The following is a 19,132-nucleotide window of genomic DNA, read 5'->3' on the forward strand; positions in this document are numbered from 1 at the left end:
TATAGTTTCTACACATTCATGCGATACATAGAGATACTTTTGACAATTTGGCTGTTTTGTCATGTACATATTTGATAGTTCCTGGCCATTGGTTGTGTGACAGTATGTTTATGCATAGTACAATGCATTATATGAGAATACTTATGTACGTAAGGTAAGTGCCATGTTCACGCATGATATATCATTGCCTAGCCTTGCTCCAAGGCTGAAGTGAATGCTGAACCCATGGATGTATATAAATGGTATCCTTTAAGAGGGAGGGGCGGTGGGGTAGCCTAGTGGTTAAAGCGTTGGCTCGTCACGCCGAAGACCCGGGTTCGAATCCCCACATGGGTACAATGTGTGAAGCCCATTTCTGGTGTCCCCCGCCGTGATGTTGCTGGAATATTGCTAAAAGCGGCGTAAAACCAAAACTCAGTCAGTCCTTTAAGAGGCAAGTCTAGATAAGCGGACAGTAAGGACGCCAGTCTGTAAATTATTTATATTCATATTCATATTCTATATTCAGACATACATTATGTGTTAAGATGTTAATTCAGTGAATGAATCACAAAACAGTCGTTCACAAAACGTCATTTTATTACAAACATACAAAATAACATGCATGTAAAAGTACATCAAATACTATTTTACAGTATTAACACATCAAATACTATTTTACAGTATTAACACACACGCATAAATGAATACAAATCGTGTGTGTAAAGAGAACATTTTTCGTTGCAACACGTTTCACTCAAGTTATACCCTGTACGTCCAATTTCAATAAAACTGTGTCTAAAGTTCTACGTATGGCTGGATTGTTGGAACACTCAGGGGTCAACCAGGTTGGATGTGTTGTTCAGGTGACATGACGCATTTAGGTCATGTTGCTACAAAGGAAATATGAACCCCGGTCAAAGGTCAGCTGGAGACCTCAAAGCCGTAAACATTAGTGAGCTTCCTGTCCGTACCGGAAGTTGACGAATGATGGTCGAAGCTTGTGTGTAAATGAACCAGTTCTAGCCACAAGCCCAGCTTGAACACACTTGTGGTAACAACAAAGGTTGTAGCCAATAATATGATAACACTAATAATAATTACGTTTTTTACCATCTTGAATTTGTATGGTTTGGAAGGGAAAACGTGTGGCCAAATGGTATATTCAAAGTGCAGAATTGTGTCCCTTAGAATTCCGGAATGGTGGGTTCGACTCCCAAGATTTAACACTGATCGTGTTTAACCGAAGTGGTAACGGTCAATGACTCGCATGTCAGTCGCGATAATAATACTCATGATTATGATGATGATGATGATTATGATGATGATAAACTATGTTGATATCGCGCATCTTTTGCTATACAATGAGTTTGTGGAATGTCAAAATGAGTGTGTTTTGATTATTTGAATAGAAGTTTCAAGATTCTTCAAAGAGTCATTTTACTTCATATCTACATTCTAAAAATGGTTTTGCAAAAGGAAGATTTTCACAAGCGTTAGAGCAGCCCAGGATCATCCATGGTGATATTATGTAATATTTTGTTGGTGATTGTCACAGTGATGTTCGGCACAGATGGAAGACGAAGAACGTGATCTTGCGTGATGTTTGCAACGTTTTCAGTTTAGGATCCGAGCTTCCAAGCTTCATCAAGCTGATACATTGTGATGTACTGAAGTACTGTTCAAAACGTCTTAAATCCAACTCACTCACTCACTCACTTGCTGTTGAGTACAATAACCTCAAACTCGCAGGATCAAAGCAAGAGTCACGACTCTGTGTCATCTTCCGTCGGCCTTCGAGATTTCACGGAAACAGGCGATCAGTGGCGGAAGGAAAAGAGCACTGTCAGGCCGCACATGAGGATAGTGTTGAATGATGTTGTAAGGTGGAGTGATGGTTGTCCATTACTGCTGTCCGCAGCTAAATTCAAACCAATTTAAACACATTAGATGCAGTTAGTGTTTCTATGTCATACATTGGTTATTGTTTGTTAAAGGCACACAGAGTAATAGTCAAGCTATATGAACCTTTTATAATATTCAAGTCTGGACAAGCCAGTCCAGTGATTGACGTCATGAACATCAATCTACGCAACGTAGTAGTGCTATACGGTGATATTCAGTAAAACAGCTCTCTTGATCAGCCGATCACGCCAGTCGTGTCTTACAGGTTTTGCTTGCCGAAGATCAATGCTATCCCAGATCATTCAGACATTTAACCATGACGCATTTCTACTGGAGACGTAAGGAACTCTTTTTGTAGATATAAATGATAAATGATAAACATTCTTGAATTAAATCATGTACTTAGTTTTAACTGCATAAAATACCCCCATCCAACACCCTCAAACACAATGTATATGTTAAATCATACTTACGATCGCTTCGACAGTAGCCACATGACTGCGCACAGTTTTCGCGCATGTAATTGACAAACATGTCGGTGCAGTATCCTCGACGTTGCCAGTAGTTGCAGTTGGTGTTCATATCCTCACAGGTTGCAACTGAATCAAATAATAGCGAATTAATGAACGGGAAGAAGAATTCCCACAACCGAAGCCTTCGGTGTTTACATTTTACATTTACAAGATACACACAAGCATGTTCTTTCCATCGAGATTTCCAAAGATGGCGATAACATAGTTTATCATCATCATCATCATCACCATCATGATGATGATGATCATCATCATTTAACAGCGTCATTCGAGACTTACTCAGATGTTGTTAAGTTGTTTTATTGAGTTAACCAGGTTCAAATGCAAAGTAAGGGGTAGACTGGTGTAGACGAGATCGCAGCAATGGACTTTACACTTTCTCATGAATTGAGGAATAGATCTGTTGCTCAGAGGTGCAGTTAAGCTGCGTATCTGCGTAAATTACGCAAATATTTATGTGAAAACTGAACTCCTATTAAGTCTATTGCGTATAAGTACGCTTGAAGTTTTGTAAATACTCAATAAATGTGATCTTACATGCGTACACATACAAATGACCAATCTTAGCTTGCGTACCGGTGGATAGATAGAATAACTGAAGTATACTGAGAGGTTCTGTTTCAGGACATGAACTTGACAACTTGCAGTCTTTCTTATCGTTTCTCATATTACAGATCAAATGTAAATCACAAACACTAACATTAAAACTTTATTAGAGTTTTAAAATTAATGGAAAATGGAGTTTGAGTGAAGAGAGTACAATTTATTTCGTTACTCAAAGGATAATTAGGATACCCAACTGAGATGAAGACAAGCGAGTACATAACTCAATGACCCAAAACCTTATCTGTAGTTCTGGTTGCTTATATTGTAATCACGGGTGTATATGTTCTCTGACAGTCAAGTTCCACAACATTCTCTTGCTTTCTTGTTTTGTTAGTTTGCTGTTTAGTGCCACTCTATTCTATCTATATAACAACGGTCTGTAAATAATCCAGTCTGGGTCAGACAATCCAGTGATAGACATTGTGAGCATCAACTTGACATTGGGGACAACACGACATTCACCAACCTCCGCCCGGTAACATATTGTCTTGCCGCAAACACCTACATTAGCATTCGATGGAATAAATACATTTTAAGATAAGACTTGCCAACTTGGCCACTCACCTTTATCACAGACATTGCAGGATTCCTGGCAGTAGACCAACATGTAGCCTGGGTTTCGCTGGCACTCCCCCCGTTCTGCCCAGGCTTCACAGCTCTGGTGCATGTTAAAGCAAGTCCCAGTCACTGAAACAAACCAAAGTACACGGTGACATCTCGGGCATCAGGCGGCGACACATGGACGCCAAATCTAGCGGATCCAAGTACTAGGACAACCAGCTTCGTGTCTTGACCATCAACTGGACAACTCAGGAATATCCTGGGCTTCATTTAGGTTTCAAATTTGGAATCGACATTTTTAAAAAGCAGATTCTGGAATGAAAGTCGCCAGTTTGAAACTGGTTCTGGAAAGACTGGGTAAGCTGTCACCCGTAATGACCATTCGTAACTACTCGTCTCTTTCCGTGGCCTACAAGAAGACTCGTACCTGTATAGTACGCCATTATTGCCAAGAATCGTGGCGAACCAATCAAATCGCGCGTAGTGAAACGCCTTTCGAAGACTGAAAATGGCGGCAACCTCGAAATTTGAAACTTCGCTAAACTATGCAAAGCCCAATTTACACATAAACTTTGAGCTAACAGATCAGCAACTTTCAACACTGAAGCATCTTTACGAAGGGAATGACTTTATAGCAGTTTAGTCCACTGGATGTGTGATATTCTTGGATTAGTCATGCTTGGAACTTCCCTTGGATATTGTACTTGACTATTTTCATCACTGTACCCGTTTGCGCTTAGACAAGGCCCAGTCGTGAACATGGCCACGAGGGGCTTCGAGACACCACCCGGCTTGCCGGAATGACACGAGTAGTTACGAATGCCGTTATGACAAGTCTTCAAGTCTTTGTTTAGCGGAGCGAGAACTAAGATCCTATTTGAAAGATTCCCTGTTGACAGGCAAAGTGCCATCTAAAGTTAATTTCTCTGAACCAACCTGGTGCTTGTGTGACACCGCCGCCATCGCCACCGTCTCCACCGTCACCGCCGTCCCCGATGTCGCCTCCGTCACAATACTGAACTGGGCTGTTTCCAGTTCCGGGGCACCAACACTTGCAGTCTTTGCCGACGAAGCCCTCACCGGCACAGTCAGCATCGGTGATGCCAGTACAAGACTCTGAAAATAGTGTTTCAGATGTTAGATGTCAACTGGGTAAGCAGGTGCCTTCACCGGCACAGTCAGCATCGGTAATGCCAGTACAAGACTCTGAAAATAGTGTTTCAGATGTTAGATGTCAACTGGGTAAGCAGGTGCCCTCACCGGCACAGTCAGCATCGGTAATGCCAGTACAAGACTCTGAAAATAGTGTTTCAGATGTTAGATGTCAACTGGGTAAGCAGGTGCCCTCACCGGCACAGTCAGCATCGGTGATGCCAGTACAAGACTCTGAAAATAGTGTTTCAGATGTTAGATGTCAACTGGGTAAGCAGGTGCCCTCACCGGCACAGTCAGCATCGGTGATGCCAATACAAGACTCTGAAAATAGTGTTTCAGATGTTAGATGTCAACTGGGTAAGCAGGTGCTACTGGCGGAGCATGTCTGACACCCTATTCGTGGAATCCTGGTGTCATCAAGTTTCAGTGATTATTAATGTAATTTTCATCACTTTGGCTCATGATCCAATGGGATCTGATTCGGTACATGGGTCGAGACCGACCGTTCTCTTACGTGGACGTTTTCAAATACAAACAGTTTTGTGTCGCAGCTGAATGGACGTAGGTAAATACTTCGAGTTATCCAAGGTGGGGTAGCTTAGTGGTTAAAGCGTTTACACGTCACGCCGAAGACCCGAAGATATTGCTGGAATATTGCTAAAAGCTGACGAGCGAACGGTTTAACCATTAGGCTAGCCCACCGCCCCTTATCCACCATGAAACACAGGCGTTTTCTTTCTTTGTCATGCAGTGTATATCTCCCTAACAAAGTCCCGTTAATCCCCAAATTTGTTGATTTCGTTTTCTTTGTTTGTTGTTCACGCCGTATGGTATAATCGAGTCAGGACTAAACAATCCAGTGATCAACAGCATGAGCAGCATGAGCTTCGATCTAAGTAGTTGGTATACGATGACATGTGTCAACCAAGTCAGCGAGCCTGACCACCCGATCCCGTTAGTTGCCTCTTACGACAAGCATGGGTTACTGAAGATCAATATTCTAACCTGGATCTTTTGAACAATGTCCAACCAATGCATCAAACAATGTCCAACCAATGCATCAAACAATGTCCAACCAATGCATCAAACAATGCCTGAACAATGTGCAGTGGGTTTCCTCACCTGTGTCTGACACAGGATGTAGACGACACAGAGTGTAGCACAGTCTAAAGTGTGAGAATTAAGTGAGTTTAGTGTCACGCCGCAGCATTAACACGGCGTGGGAACACCAGAAATGGGCTTCACACATTGTACCCATTTGGGGAATCGAACCCGGGTCTTCAGCGTGACGAGCGGACGTTAAGCTACCCCACCGCCCTTGTGAGATGTGTACCTGAGCAGGTGTACATCTTGTTTGCCAGTTTGATGTCACTGAAGCTGTGGCCACGTCGGTTTCCGATCCTGTTTTGAAATTCCGGTCTGAGGGTCTCGATGGTGCGCCGACCATTCACAGAGAACGCCTGCAAGCATGAAGATAACGGAAGGTCAGTTACATTGTTGGAGGGGCGAGTGAGTCAGAGAGTGAGTCCAGACATTCTCGGTAGTGTGTACTGATCAATGTGCTGAGAGGGAGGGAATCCCGTTGTTACCTTAGATCTTCTGGCCAACACACACACTGCATCCTTACCGCAACACATCCACACCCCAACGTGTTTAATATGTCTAGATCATCGTGATACAGCTGGAATAGTGCCAAGTGCGGGGCAAATCAGTGAGTGAGTTTAGTTTTACACTGCACTCGGCAATATTCCAGCTATATGGCAGCCGTAAATAATCGAGTTTGGACCAGACGACCCAGTGATCAACAGCATGAGCATCAATCTACGCAATTGGGAAACGATGACAAGTGTCAACCAAGTCAGCGAGCCTGATCACCCAATCCCGTTAGTCGTCTCTTACGACAAGCATGGGTTACTGAAGATCAATTCTAACCAGGACCTTCACGGGTAAAAAAACAACAGACATGCATTTATCTTACCGTACTGCCATAGTGCATGATGCTGGTGTAGTCGTAAGGAACGCCGAAATCGTCGATGACTGCTGTGGAATATTTCTGGAAGTTGAAAAAGACGTTGGGAGGGATGTTCTCCCTCAGTATTCGTACAAAGCGGTCCCTGTCAGGCCTGGTCTGTTCGTGGTGGAATCCAACGGCGTGGCCGATCTCGTGAATAATTGTCCCTTTCTGTAAGTAGGATAAAACGACTGTTATCGATCTGTTCCTGTGGTATAGTGGGTGAGTTCAGTTTTACGCCGCTTTTAGCACTGTTCCAGCAATATCCGGGCGGGGGAACACCAGAAATGGGCTTCACACATTGTACCCATGTGGGGAATCGAACCCGGGTCTTAAGAGTGACGAGCGACCGTTTTAACCACTAGGCTACCCCACCGCTTCTCCAGGGATATAACGTTTAGTGCACGTGCTACTTAATCTGGTACGGATGGTGTTCATATTGTGATGTTTGGATCCCAATTTGAAATTTTATTTACACGATTACCAAATTGTATAATTACTACCACTACGGTCAAACCCAGTTAATCGTAAAACGACGATATAAGATTCAACAACACGTCACAATCCTTGATCAGCGGCTCCTGGAGTAGGAATCACTTGACCCAATTAGCGACGGGAGGTCATACGAGTATGTTAGGTATTCATTAATATCCTATAATCACCGTACATATTTAATTTTACGGTATGTTTTTTCGTGGTGATTTTTGTAGTTTTATGTTTGTTTTTGTTCATGAGTGTTTACCTGTCTGCAACCTTGTGCTAGAGTGACGGCCTGAGGACCACGCCCCAACATCCCCACGAACGAAGAACAGCTGAAACGAAGACCACAAGGTACTGGATCTGCTGACAACAATGCTGCATGAACTCCATATTGCACTTAATCATCAGTTAATTTGACATTTTAAATTACCCACAATGCAGGTCGTAAATTCGATGGTTTTTGGTTGGTTTGTTTTGCTTCTTATTGACCTTGAAAAGGTCAGCAGTGATGACCTCGTCCTTGAACCGTCGATTTAGGTCCACGTTGTTCTATTGCAATCATCTTGCAAGCGGTGCATTTCATATTAACTTAGATCACCTACCCGCCGCCATCTTGAAATCTCATTCGGTTCCCAGTGCTTCTCTGTGGAAACGAGAGGCACGTGTACATCTCCCAGTCGTTGATCGCATTCTGGATCTGTCGCTGGTCGTTGGTCGCTGAGAACAAACATCACATGACCTTGATTTCGTGCACGGTATACCAAGGTACCAATACCACGGTATTACCCACTCAAAAGTTGGTTTGTCATAATTTGTCACAGATTAAGAAAATACTCGTCTAAGTTTAGCTGACTACAATGGTGTAATTCTAGGTATCCAAAGCCTTTCGTCCTTTGCCTCAACCTAAGTCGCTCAGCTGATATCCTTACTTAGACACAATGGGGGCGGTAAGGTAGCCTAGGGGTTAAAGCTTTCGCTCATCACCCCGAAGACCCTGGTTCGATTCCCCACATGGTAGTCCCCTGCCGTGATGTTGCGGGAATATTGCTAAAACGGCATAAAATCATACTCACTCACTAAGTCCTACCGTTAACCAACTAGGTACAGCACAGGCAGGGCGAACAGCAGTCTATGTTAACTTAGGCTCAGTATTATTCGTTACACTGCTATGCTGAGTCTAACAAACACACAATAATATATTACAAATGATAACAGCGGAAACACTCACAGAATGTATTTGCGGTTATCTCGTATGGGATCCTCTTTGACGTCCACCGAAGTCGCGTGTTCCGGACGGCTTTCCGCTTCTCTCTGGTGTTTCCGCTGGTTTTATTTCTGAGGATTGGAATGACAATAGTCAACAGCTACAAATAGATTCTACCTAGTATCGGCAGGTTTAGTGTCGTAATGAACAGACACAAAACGATGGCATGCCTTGATAATAGTTTCCCAACAACTGATTTTGACAAAAATACCGTAAAACATGGATTCAAATAATCTATTATATGACATTAACGCGAAACACTGTTGATTCATCACGACTCACCAGAAATATTAAAATACTAATAACAATAACAATAATAATAATAACTGTAATCATCATCATAATGATGAATATGTATTGTTATTCTCCCAAAATAAACTGGGATACAATAATGTGATATATGATGGGATGATTCTATTTTAAGACTGTAAAACAAAACACAATAATTACGACTCAGGAAAATATTCAAAATGTCTTTGCTTAAAGACCGTGGGATATATGAATTATTAAATATAATATTAGATAATCATGATAATAATCGGCCCTTACAGTTTGATTATCTCCCTCCACTGGTCCATCGTGAACTTCATGTCGAGTTCCACCTGCACCTCGCCAGCGGCCTCATCCATGAAATCGAACTGGGCGCCTGTTGAGACAAGGGAGTGAGTGACGGTGGGGTACATTCGTAACCAACTCGTGTTATTCCGGGACAAGCCGAATAGACGAAAACCCATCATTGATGACACAACCATAAGGGATAGGATGGGTATTGCAAAGTACCTAAGAACCATGTTACATTGAAATTATTGTTGCATGGTATTTCACAGGTTAGTTCACGAATGTCAGGGCGATTTTCATCATTTGGATCAACTCGGTATTTTCCGCTAACTATTGAATGCATACGGTATTGAAGTGGGACAAATGATTCACATTGCCGTATTGGTTTACAACGTTCTTCTATAAAAGTTCTATATAAGTCACCGAGGTGTCCGAGCTGTACAGCGGTGTTCTGGTTCTAAGAAAGTAAAATACTATATGGATGACAAACTCTTTTATTATATTATGATGCGACGTTTCGGTATAGATTCTTATACCGTTGTCAAGCAAGAGTGACACTTGCTTGATCAGTCTTGCTTGACAACGGTATAAGAATCTGTACCCAAACCTCGCATCATAATATAATTATAAAAGAAGTTGTCATCCATATAGTATCTCACTAATATTACTCATGATAGTATCATAGTAAAATATTGAGCACATCCCGAGTGCCTTTGGCAATGATTAAAGACTTTAAATACTTCAGGCTATTCAATAAAGAAACAAATTTGCATTCATTGTCATATTCTTACTTGATGTAGCCGCGTTTTGAATAATTTGGTCCATCGTCAAGGAAGACACGGTGCTCAGAATCTGAAAGAGATATTGGTCAGTATGTCAGCATAGATATTCCAGTGGTCAGCCATCTGTATGTTTCCATCCATATAACGCTGAAGGCTGTTGGGGGGAGGTGGATCATGGGGGGTTACCGTCATGCGGAACCCCACGCACCCATCCAGCCATCACCCCCTCTCACCCCCTGGAGATCCTACTACGACAGTACCCTTAACTATATTTCGATGTAAGAATATATTACTATGTACTATAGATGACATATAAGACATTTTATACAGTAAAATGTTTCATTAAATGATAACTCGTAAATGTAGAGGAACACTCTTCTTTTGATAGACAACTTCTCTATTGCAACATATGCGACGGTGTTTAGCATCTACACCGAAACGTCGCATCTGTTGCAATAGAGAAGTTGTCTGTTCATAAAGTGTTCATCTTGATCATACCAGCTTGTAAATGCCACTTAAAGAAGAACTCGTAAATGTGTACAATTTATAGATTGTCAAAATCTATCTCACCTGAATAAATGAAATCACAGCGAGAAATGAGGCAAACTTTGTTAAGGCCATGTTGAATATGACCATTACTACAAGTCTGGTATGAAGTGATGTGCTGCTGTCGGTCGTTTATATCTTGCTCCTAGCACCCCTTACTTCCTGTGTGCTGTCCGGCTGACCGACATGCAGTGTGTCATCTGAACAAATCGTGCTCCTTGACCAACCCCGGGGTGACAATTCACTTTGGTCACGTGTACCCATGTACTTCCAAATATGGAAACTATTTCATATTTCATGTGAATTGACGACAGCTTTAAACTTCCGTGACGAAACATCAACTGTGAGAAAAGATCGAAACGTGAAAGTGACTAAACACAACGAGGTGACGAGTTTGCTTCAAAGAATGAATGTGTAACCATCACATTGATCTATGCGAGCGCTGTCGTGATCATTTCTGAACATGCTGTGTCACCAAGCAGTACGAGTTGACCCCGCCTGATATGCATGGCGTTATCACAAGGAAAAGGTGTTGTTGGGCAGACGATTTATGTAAATAGATTAATTTAAATGAAGAAATATGTGTGTGTAAAGCACGTTTAGTGTCAACAAATACCCAATATTTCCGCCTGGATAATATAGTCAGCCACAAAACACCTATTTGTTTAATATTGAACAAACTTTAAGGATAACAATTTCTTTTTATTCGAAGAAGTTGTTATCCATAAAGTTTGTTCTATATTGTAATTCCCAACTTCTAAGATGCCACTCAAAGAAGTTACCTATTTGTTTAATTATCATACCCCTAAAATATCCCCAAAAGGTTTCAGCGTAACGAATGTTTATTAAAGGTAAACATAATTGCTTAGTTGAAATAGCATACGGTGCGTACTCCTGTAATTCTTCATATAGATGGACTTTCGTCACAGATACAGCGTTTCTCATCCCTTGCAATGTCCATTACGTGGAACAGTAAGAAACTCATGGTCGCATCGGTCTATGGTGGTTGTGAGAAGCGATTAAACTGATCTAGGGCTACGGCATTCCTAAGCCAATGGTAAACAGTAGAATTACGACAGGTCGTAACGTTACGAATGCTTTGTGGATCAGTGCCCCCGTTTCACAAAGATATGGTAGGGCTACGACTGACGTAACTCCCCATACCGTAACATAGATTTCCGACAGTCGTAGCGCTACGATAACTTTGTGAAACTGGATTCAGGACCCTGCGGACCTTTCCACAAATCTGCAGTAGCGCTAGGCTGAACATGGCGTACGACTGTCGTGGCACTACGATCGCTTTGTGGAACCCGGCCCTGGTCAGACTTCGCTTTTTGTCATTCATCGTTTCATTTCCCAATTTGACTGGCTTGTAAGCACACAGAAACGCTTCATCCTTCGCTTCTTGATATTCAGTGAGTTGACATCAATGTCTAAAGCCTTTACTTTAATATTTCAATTCATCGTATGCTAGATTGATTTTAGAATATATTGACTTTCAACTAACTCTCTCTGAAACACAAGTTTTCTGTTAGCAAATTTCCGTTGTTTCGTTCCCCAGGTTAGAAAGGCGAACTCAACTGGAGCTTTTCTTCACGAAAGTTCATAAATGATAATTTAGTGGGAGTATAAGTTAACATGAATGTGAGTTACAGCATAAATATTCCTGGACAAATACTGACGATTAAACCCAGGATATTCGAGAATGCGTCAAGAGCTTATGTTACATCCAGTTCATGGTACATGGTAGCCATATTTTAACGTTATTATCAATCCCCCGCATAGTCGACGTTATAATGTAGCTGACTGCAGTATATAGTCGACGTTATAATGTAGCTGACTGCTGCATATAGTCGACGTTATAATGTAGCTGACTGCTATATATAGTCGATGTTATGAAGTAGCTGACTGCAGTATATAGTCTACGTTATAATATAGCTGACTGCAGTATATAGTCGACGTTATAATGTAGCTGACTGCAGTATATAGTTGACGTTATAATATAGCTGACTGCAGTATATAGTCGATGTTATAATGTAGCTGACTGCAGTATATAGTTGACGTTATAATATAGCTGACTGCAGTATATAGTCGATGTTGTAATGTAGCTGACTGCAGTATATAGTTGACGTTATGATGTAGCAGACAGCAGTATATAGTTGACGTTATAATGTAGCTGACTGCAGTATATAGTCGATGTTATAATGTAGCTGACTGCAGTATATAGTTGACGTTATAATATAGCTGACTGCAGTATATAGTCGATGTTGTAATGTAGCTGACTGCAGTATATAGTCGACGTTATGATGTAGCAGACTGCAGTATATAGTTGACGTTATAATGTAGCTGACTGCAGTATATAGTTGATGTTATAATGTAGCTGACTGCAGTATATAGTTGACGTTATAATGTAGCTGACTGCAGTATATAGTCGACGTTATAATGTAGCTGACTGCTGTATATAGTCGACGTTATAATATAACTGACTGCAGTATATAGTCGATGTTATAATGTAGCTGACTGCTGTATATAGTCGACGTTATAATATAGCTGACGCAGTATATAGTCGACGTTATGATGTAGCTAACGACTGCTGTATATAGTCGACGTTATAAAGTAGCTGACTGCTGTATATAGTCGATGTTATGAAGTAGCTGACTGCAGTATATAGTCGACGTTATAATGTAGCTGACTGCTGTATATAGTCGACGTTATGATGTAGCTGACTGCAGTATATAGTCGACGTTATAATGTAGCTGACTGCTGTATATAGTCGACGTTATAATATAACTGACTACAGTATATATTCGACATTATAATGTAGATGACTGCTGTATATAGTCGACGTTATAAATGCAGCCGACTGCAGTATATAGTCGACGTTATGATGTAGCTGACTGCAGTATATAGTCGACGTTATAATGTAGCTGACTGTAGTATATAGTCGATATTATAATGTAGCTGACTGCAGTTTATAGTTGACGTTATGATTTAGCAGACTGCAGTATATAGTTGACGTTGTAATGTAGCTGACTGTAGTATATAGTCGACGTTATAATGTAGCTGACTGCAGTATATAGTCGACGTTATGATGTAGCTGACTGCAGTATATAGTCGACGTTATAATGTAGCTGACTGTAGTATATAGTCGACGTTATGATGTAGCTGACTGCAGTATATAGTCGACGTTATAATATAGCTGACTGCTGTAGTATATAGTCGACGTTATGATATAGCTGACTGCAGTATATAGTCGACGTTATGTAGTAGACTGATATAGCGACGTTATGATGTAGCAGACTGCGGTATATAGTCGACGTTATAATGTAGCTGACTGCAGTATATAGTCGACGTTATGATGTAGCTGACTGCAGTATATAGTCGACGTTATAATATAACTGACTGCAGTATATAGTCGACGTTATAATGTAGCTGACTGCTGTATATAGTCGACGTTATAATATAGCTGACTGCAGTATATAGTCGACGTTATAATGTAGCTGACTGCTGTATATAGTCGACGTTATGTAATGTAGCTGACTGCAGTATATAGTCGACGTTGTAATGTAGCTGACTGCAGTATATAGTCGACGTTATGATGTAGCAGACTGCAGTATATAGTCGACGTTGTAATGTAGCTGACTGTAGTATATAGTCGACGTTATGATGTAGCTGACTGCAGTATATAGTCGACGTTGTAATGTAGCTGACTGTAGTATATAGTCGACGTTATGATGTAGCAGACTGCAGTATATAGTCGACGTTGTAATGTAGCTGACTGCAGTATATAGTTGACGTTATGATGCTGACTGCAGTATATAGTCGAGTTTATATAGTATATAGTCGACGTTATAATGTAGCTGACTGCAGTATATAGTCGATGTTATAATGTAGCTGACTGCTGTATATAGTCGACGTTATAATATAGTGACTATATATAATGTAGCTGACTGCAGTTTATAGTTGACGTTATGATTTAGCAGACTGCAGTATATAGTTGACGTTGTAATGTAGCTGACTGTAGTATATAGTCGACGTTATAATGTAGCTGACTGCAGTATATAGTCGACGTTAGGATGTAGCTGACTGCAGTATATAGTCGACGTTATGATGTAGCTGACTGTAGTATATAGTCGACGTTATGATAGCAGAGTCAGTCGACGTTGTAATGTAGCTGACTGTAGTATATAGTCGACGTTATGATGTAGTGACTGCAGTATATAGTCGACGTTATATAGTGACGACGTTATAGTCGACGTTATAGTAGCTGACTGCAGTATATAGTCGACGTTATAATGTAGCTGACTGCTGTATATAGTATATAGTCGACGTTATAATCGATAGCTGACTGCAGTATATAGTCGACGTTATGATGTAGCAGACTGCAGTATATAGTCGACGTTGTAATGTAGCTGACTGTAGTATATAGTCGACGTTATGATGTAGCTGACTGCAGTCGACGTTATAGTAGCTGACTGCGTATATAGTCGATGTTATAGCAGCTGACTGCAGTATATATCGACGTTATAATAGTAGCTAACTGCAGTATATAGTCGAATGAAGTAGCTGACTGCAGTATATAGTCGACGTTATAATGTAGCTGACTGCAGTATATAGTCGACGTTATGATGTAGCTGACTGCTGTATATAGTCGACGTTATGATGTAGCTGACTGCAGTATATAGTCGACGTTATGAAGTAGCTGACTGCAGTATATAGTCGACGTTATGATGTAGCTGACTGCTGTATATAGTCGACGTTATAATGTAGCTGACTGCAGTATATGGTCGACGTTATGATGTAGCTGACTGCAGTATATAGTCGACGTTATAATGTAACTGACTGCAGTATATAGTCGACGTTATAATGTAGCTGACTGCTGTATATAGTCGACGTTATAATATAGCTGACTGCAGTATATAGTCGACGTTATGATGTAGCTGACTGCAGTATATAGTCGACGTTATGAAGTAGCTGACTGCAGTATATGGTCGATGTTATGAAGTAGCTGACTGTAGTATATGGTCGACGTTATAAAGTAGCTGACTGCAGTATATAGTCGATGTTATGAAGTAGCTGACTGCAGTATATAGTCGACGTTATAATGTAACTGACTGCTGTATATAGTCGACGTTATGATGTAACTGACTGCTGTATATAGTCTACGTTGTAATGTAGCTGACTGTAGTATATAGTCGACGTTATAATGTAGCTGACTGCAGTATATAGTCGACGTTATGATGTAGCTGACTGCAGTATATAGTCGACGTTATAATGTAGCTGACTGTAGTATATAGTAGACGTTATGATGTAGCAGACTGCAGTATATAGTCGACGTTGTAATGTAGCTGACTGCAGTATATAGTCGACGTTATGATGTAGCAGACTGCAGTATATAGTCGACGTTATAATGTAGCTGACTGTAGTATATAGTCGACGTTATAATGTAGCAGACTGAGTTATATAGTTGACGTTATAATGTAGCTGACTGCAGTATATAGTCGACGTTATAATGTAGCTGACTGCAGTATATAGTCGATATTATAATGTAGCTGACTGCAGTTTATAGTTGACGTTATGATTTAGCAGACTGCAGTATATAGTCTACGTTGTAATGTAGCTGACTGTAGTATATAGTCGACGTTATAATGTAGCTGACTGCAGTATATAGTCGACGTTATGATGTAGCTGACTGCAGTATATAGTCGACGTTGTAATGTAGCTGACTGTAGTATATAGTAGACGTTATGATGTAGCAGACTGCAGTATATAGTCGACGTTGTAATGTAGCTGACTGTAGTATATAGTCGACGTTATGATGTAGCTGACTGCAGTATATAGTCGACGTTGTAATGTAGCTGACTGTAGTATATAGTCGACGTTATGATGTAGCAGACTGCAGTATATAGTCGACGTTGTAATGTAGCTGACTGCAGTATATAGTTGACGTTATGATGTAGCAGACACGAGTTATATAGTTGACGTTATAATGTAGCTGACTGCAGTATATAGTCGATGTTATAATGTAGCTGACTGTAGTATATAGTCGATATTATAATGTAGCTGACTGCAGTATATAGTCGACGTTATAATGTAGCTGACTGCAGTATATAGTCGACGTTATGATGTACCTGACTGCTGTATATAGTCGATGTTGTAAATGTAGCTGACTGTAGTATATAGTAGACGTTATGATGTAGCAGACTGCAGTATATAGTCGACGTTGTAATGTAGCTGACTGCAGTATATAGTTGACGTTATGATGTAGCAGACACGAGTTATATAGTTGACGTTATAATGTAGCTGACTGCAGTATATAGTCGATGTTATAATGTAGCTGACTGCTGTATATAGTCGACGTTATAAAGTAGCTGACTGCTGTATATAGTCGACGTTATGAAGTAGCTGACTGCAGTATATAGTCGACGTTATAATGTAGCTGACTGCAGTATATAGTCGACGTTATAATGTAGCTGACTGCAGTATATAGTCGACGTTATAATATAGCTGACTGCAGTATATAGTCGACGTTATAATGTAGCTGACTGCAGTATATAGTCGACGTTATGATTTAGCAGACTGCAGTATATAGTCGACGTTGTAATGTAGCTGACTGTAGTATATAGTCGACGTTATAATGTAGCTGACTGCAGTATATAGTCGACGTTATGATGTAGCTGACTGCAGTATATAGTCGACGTTATAATGTAGCTGACTGCAGTATATAGTCGACGTTATGATGTAGCAGACTGCAGTATATAGTCGACGTTGTAATGTAGCTGACTGTAGTATATAGTCGACGTTATGATGTAGCTGACTGCAGTATATAGTCGACGTTATAATGTAGCTGACTGCAGTATATAGTCGACGTTATGATGTAGCAGACTGCAGTATATAGTCGACGTTATAATGTAGCTGACTGCAGTATATAGTCGACGTTATAAAGTAGCTGACTGCAGTATATAGTCGACGTTATGAAGTAGCTGACTGCAGTATATAGTCGACGTTATAAAGTAGCTGACTGCTGTATATAGTCGATGTTATGAAGTAGCTGACTGCAGTATATAGTCGACGTTATAATGTAGCTGACTGCAGTATATAGTCGACGTTATGATGTACCTGACTGCAGTATATAGTCGACGTTGTAATGTAGCTGACTGTAGTATATAGTCGACGTTATGATGTAGCTGACTGCAGTATATAGTCGACGTTATAATGTAGCTGACTGCAGTATATAGTCGACGTTATGATGTAGCTAACGACTGCTGTATATAGTCGACGTTATAAAGTAGCTGACTGCTGTATATAGTCGATGTTATGAAGTAGCTGACTGCAGTATATAGTCGACGTTATAAAGTAGCTGACTGCTGTATATAGTCGATGTTATGAAGTAGCTGACTGCAGTATATAGTCGACGTTATAATGCAGCTGACTGCTGTATATAGTCGACGTTATGATGTAGCTGACTGCAGTATATAGTCGACGTTATAATGTAGCTGACTGTAGTATATAGTCGACGTTATGATGTAGCTGACTGCAGTATATAGTCGACGTTATAATGTAGCTGACTGCTGTATATAGTCGACATTATAATGTAGCTGACTGCAGTATATAGTCGACGTTATGACGTAGCTGACTGCAGTATATAGTCGACGTTATAATGTAGCTGACTGCAGTATATAGTCGACGTTATAATGTAGCTGACTGCTGTATATAGTCGACGTTATAATATAGCTGACTGCAGTATATAGTCGATATTATAATGTAGCTGACTGCAGTTTATAGTTGACGTTATGATTTAGCAGACTGCAGTATATAGTCGACGTTGTAATGTAGCTGACTGTAGTATATAGTCGACGTTATAATGTAGCTGACTGCAGTATATAGTCGACGTTATGATGTAGCTGACTGCAGTATATAGTCGACGTTGTAATGTAGCTGACTGTAGTATATAGTCGACGTTATGATGTAGCTGACTGCAGTATATAGTCGACGTTATAATGTAGCTGACTGCAGTATATAGTCGACGTTATAATGTAGCTGACTGCAGTATATAGTCGACGTTATGATGTAGCTGACTGCAGTATATAGTCGACGTTATGATGTAGCAGACTGCAGTATATAGTCGACGTTATAATGTAGCTGACTGCAGTATATAGTCGACGTTATGAATGTAGCAGACTGCAGTATATAGTCGACGTTATAATGTAGCTGACTGCAGTATATGGTCGACGTTATAATGTAGCTGACTGCAGTATATGGTCGACGTTATGAAGTAGCTGACTGCAGTATATAGTCGATGTTATGAAGTAGCTGACTGCAGTATATAGTCGACGTTATAATGTAGCTGACTGCAGTATATAGTCGACGTTATGATGTAGCTAACGGCTGCTGTATATAGTCGACGTTATGAAATAGCTGACTGCAGTATATAGTCGACGTTATGAAGTAGCTGACTGCAGTATATAGTCGATGTTATGAAGTAGCTGACTGTACAGTATATAGTTGACGTTATGATGTAACTGACTGCTGTATATAGTCGACGTTATAATCTAGCTGACTGCAGTATATAGTCGATGTTTTAAGTTAAGTACAGCGTTATTCAAACTTGACTAGGTTCAAAACATTTGCCAAAATACTCCAAAGGAAATATTTCAAAACTATTATACCCACTTTAAACATGCCACAGTCTAATGACCTCTTCCGTGTTGTACTATTTCGTTCAAGGAGTTACCCATTACGTGAGTACTTT

General features: G+C 40.5%; 1 protein-coding gene and 1 long non-coding RNA gene across 2 annotated transcripts; one reads left to right on the forward strand and one right to left on the reverse strand.

Annotated features, from left to right (window-relative positions):
- The first annotated feature begins 951 nt into the window (after positions 1-951).
- LOC124254927 lies at positions 952-19,080 on the forward strand. Its single transcript, XR_006892580.1, has 3 exons — positions 952-1,104; positions 12,193-12,198; positions 19,070-19,080. It is a non-coding gene; the product is annotated as an uncharacterized LOC124254927 (long non-coding RNA).
- On the reverse strand, positions 1,102-10,551 carry LOC124254926 (zinc metalloproteinase nas-13-like). The gene is made up of 12 exons (XM_046688769.1): positions 10,405-10,551; positions 9,844-9,904; positions 9,044-9,140; positions 8,459-8,565; positions 7,833-7,947; positions 7,493-7,562; positions 6,718-6,921; positions 6,073-6,199; positions 4,521-4,700; positions 3,588-3,710; positions 2,358-2,483; positions 1,102-1,900 (listed from the first exon to the last, which is right to left on the reverse strand). The coding sequence occupies exons 1-12, from the start codon at positions 10,468-10,470 to the stop codon at positions 1,800-1,802; spliced, it is 1,377 nt and encodes a 458-aa protein (XP_046544725.1). The 5' UTR covers positions 10,471-10,551; the 3' UTR covers positions 1,102-1,799.
- Positions 19,081-19,132: the final 52 nt, after the last annotated feature.

The sequence above is a fragment of the Haliotis rubra genome, unplaced genomic scaffold, assembly GCF_003918875.1.
Source record: "Haliotis rubra isolate DU_JTF1 unplaced genomic scaffold, ASM391887v1 Scf587, whole genome shotgun sequence".
Taxonomy (NCBI): Eukaryota; Metazoa; Mollusca; class Gastropoda; order Lepetellida; family Haliotidae; genus Haliotis; species Haliotis rubra.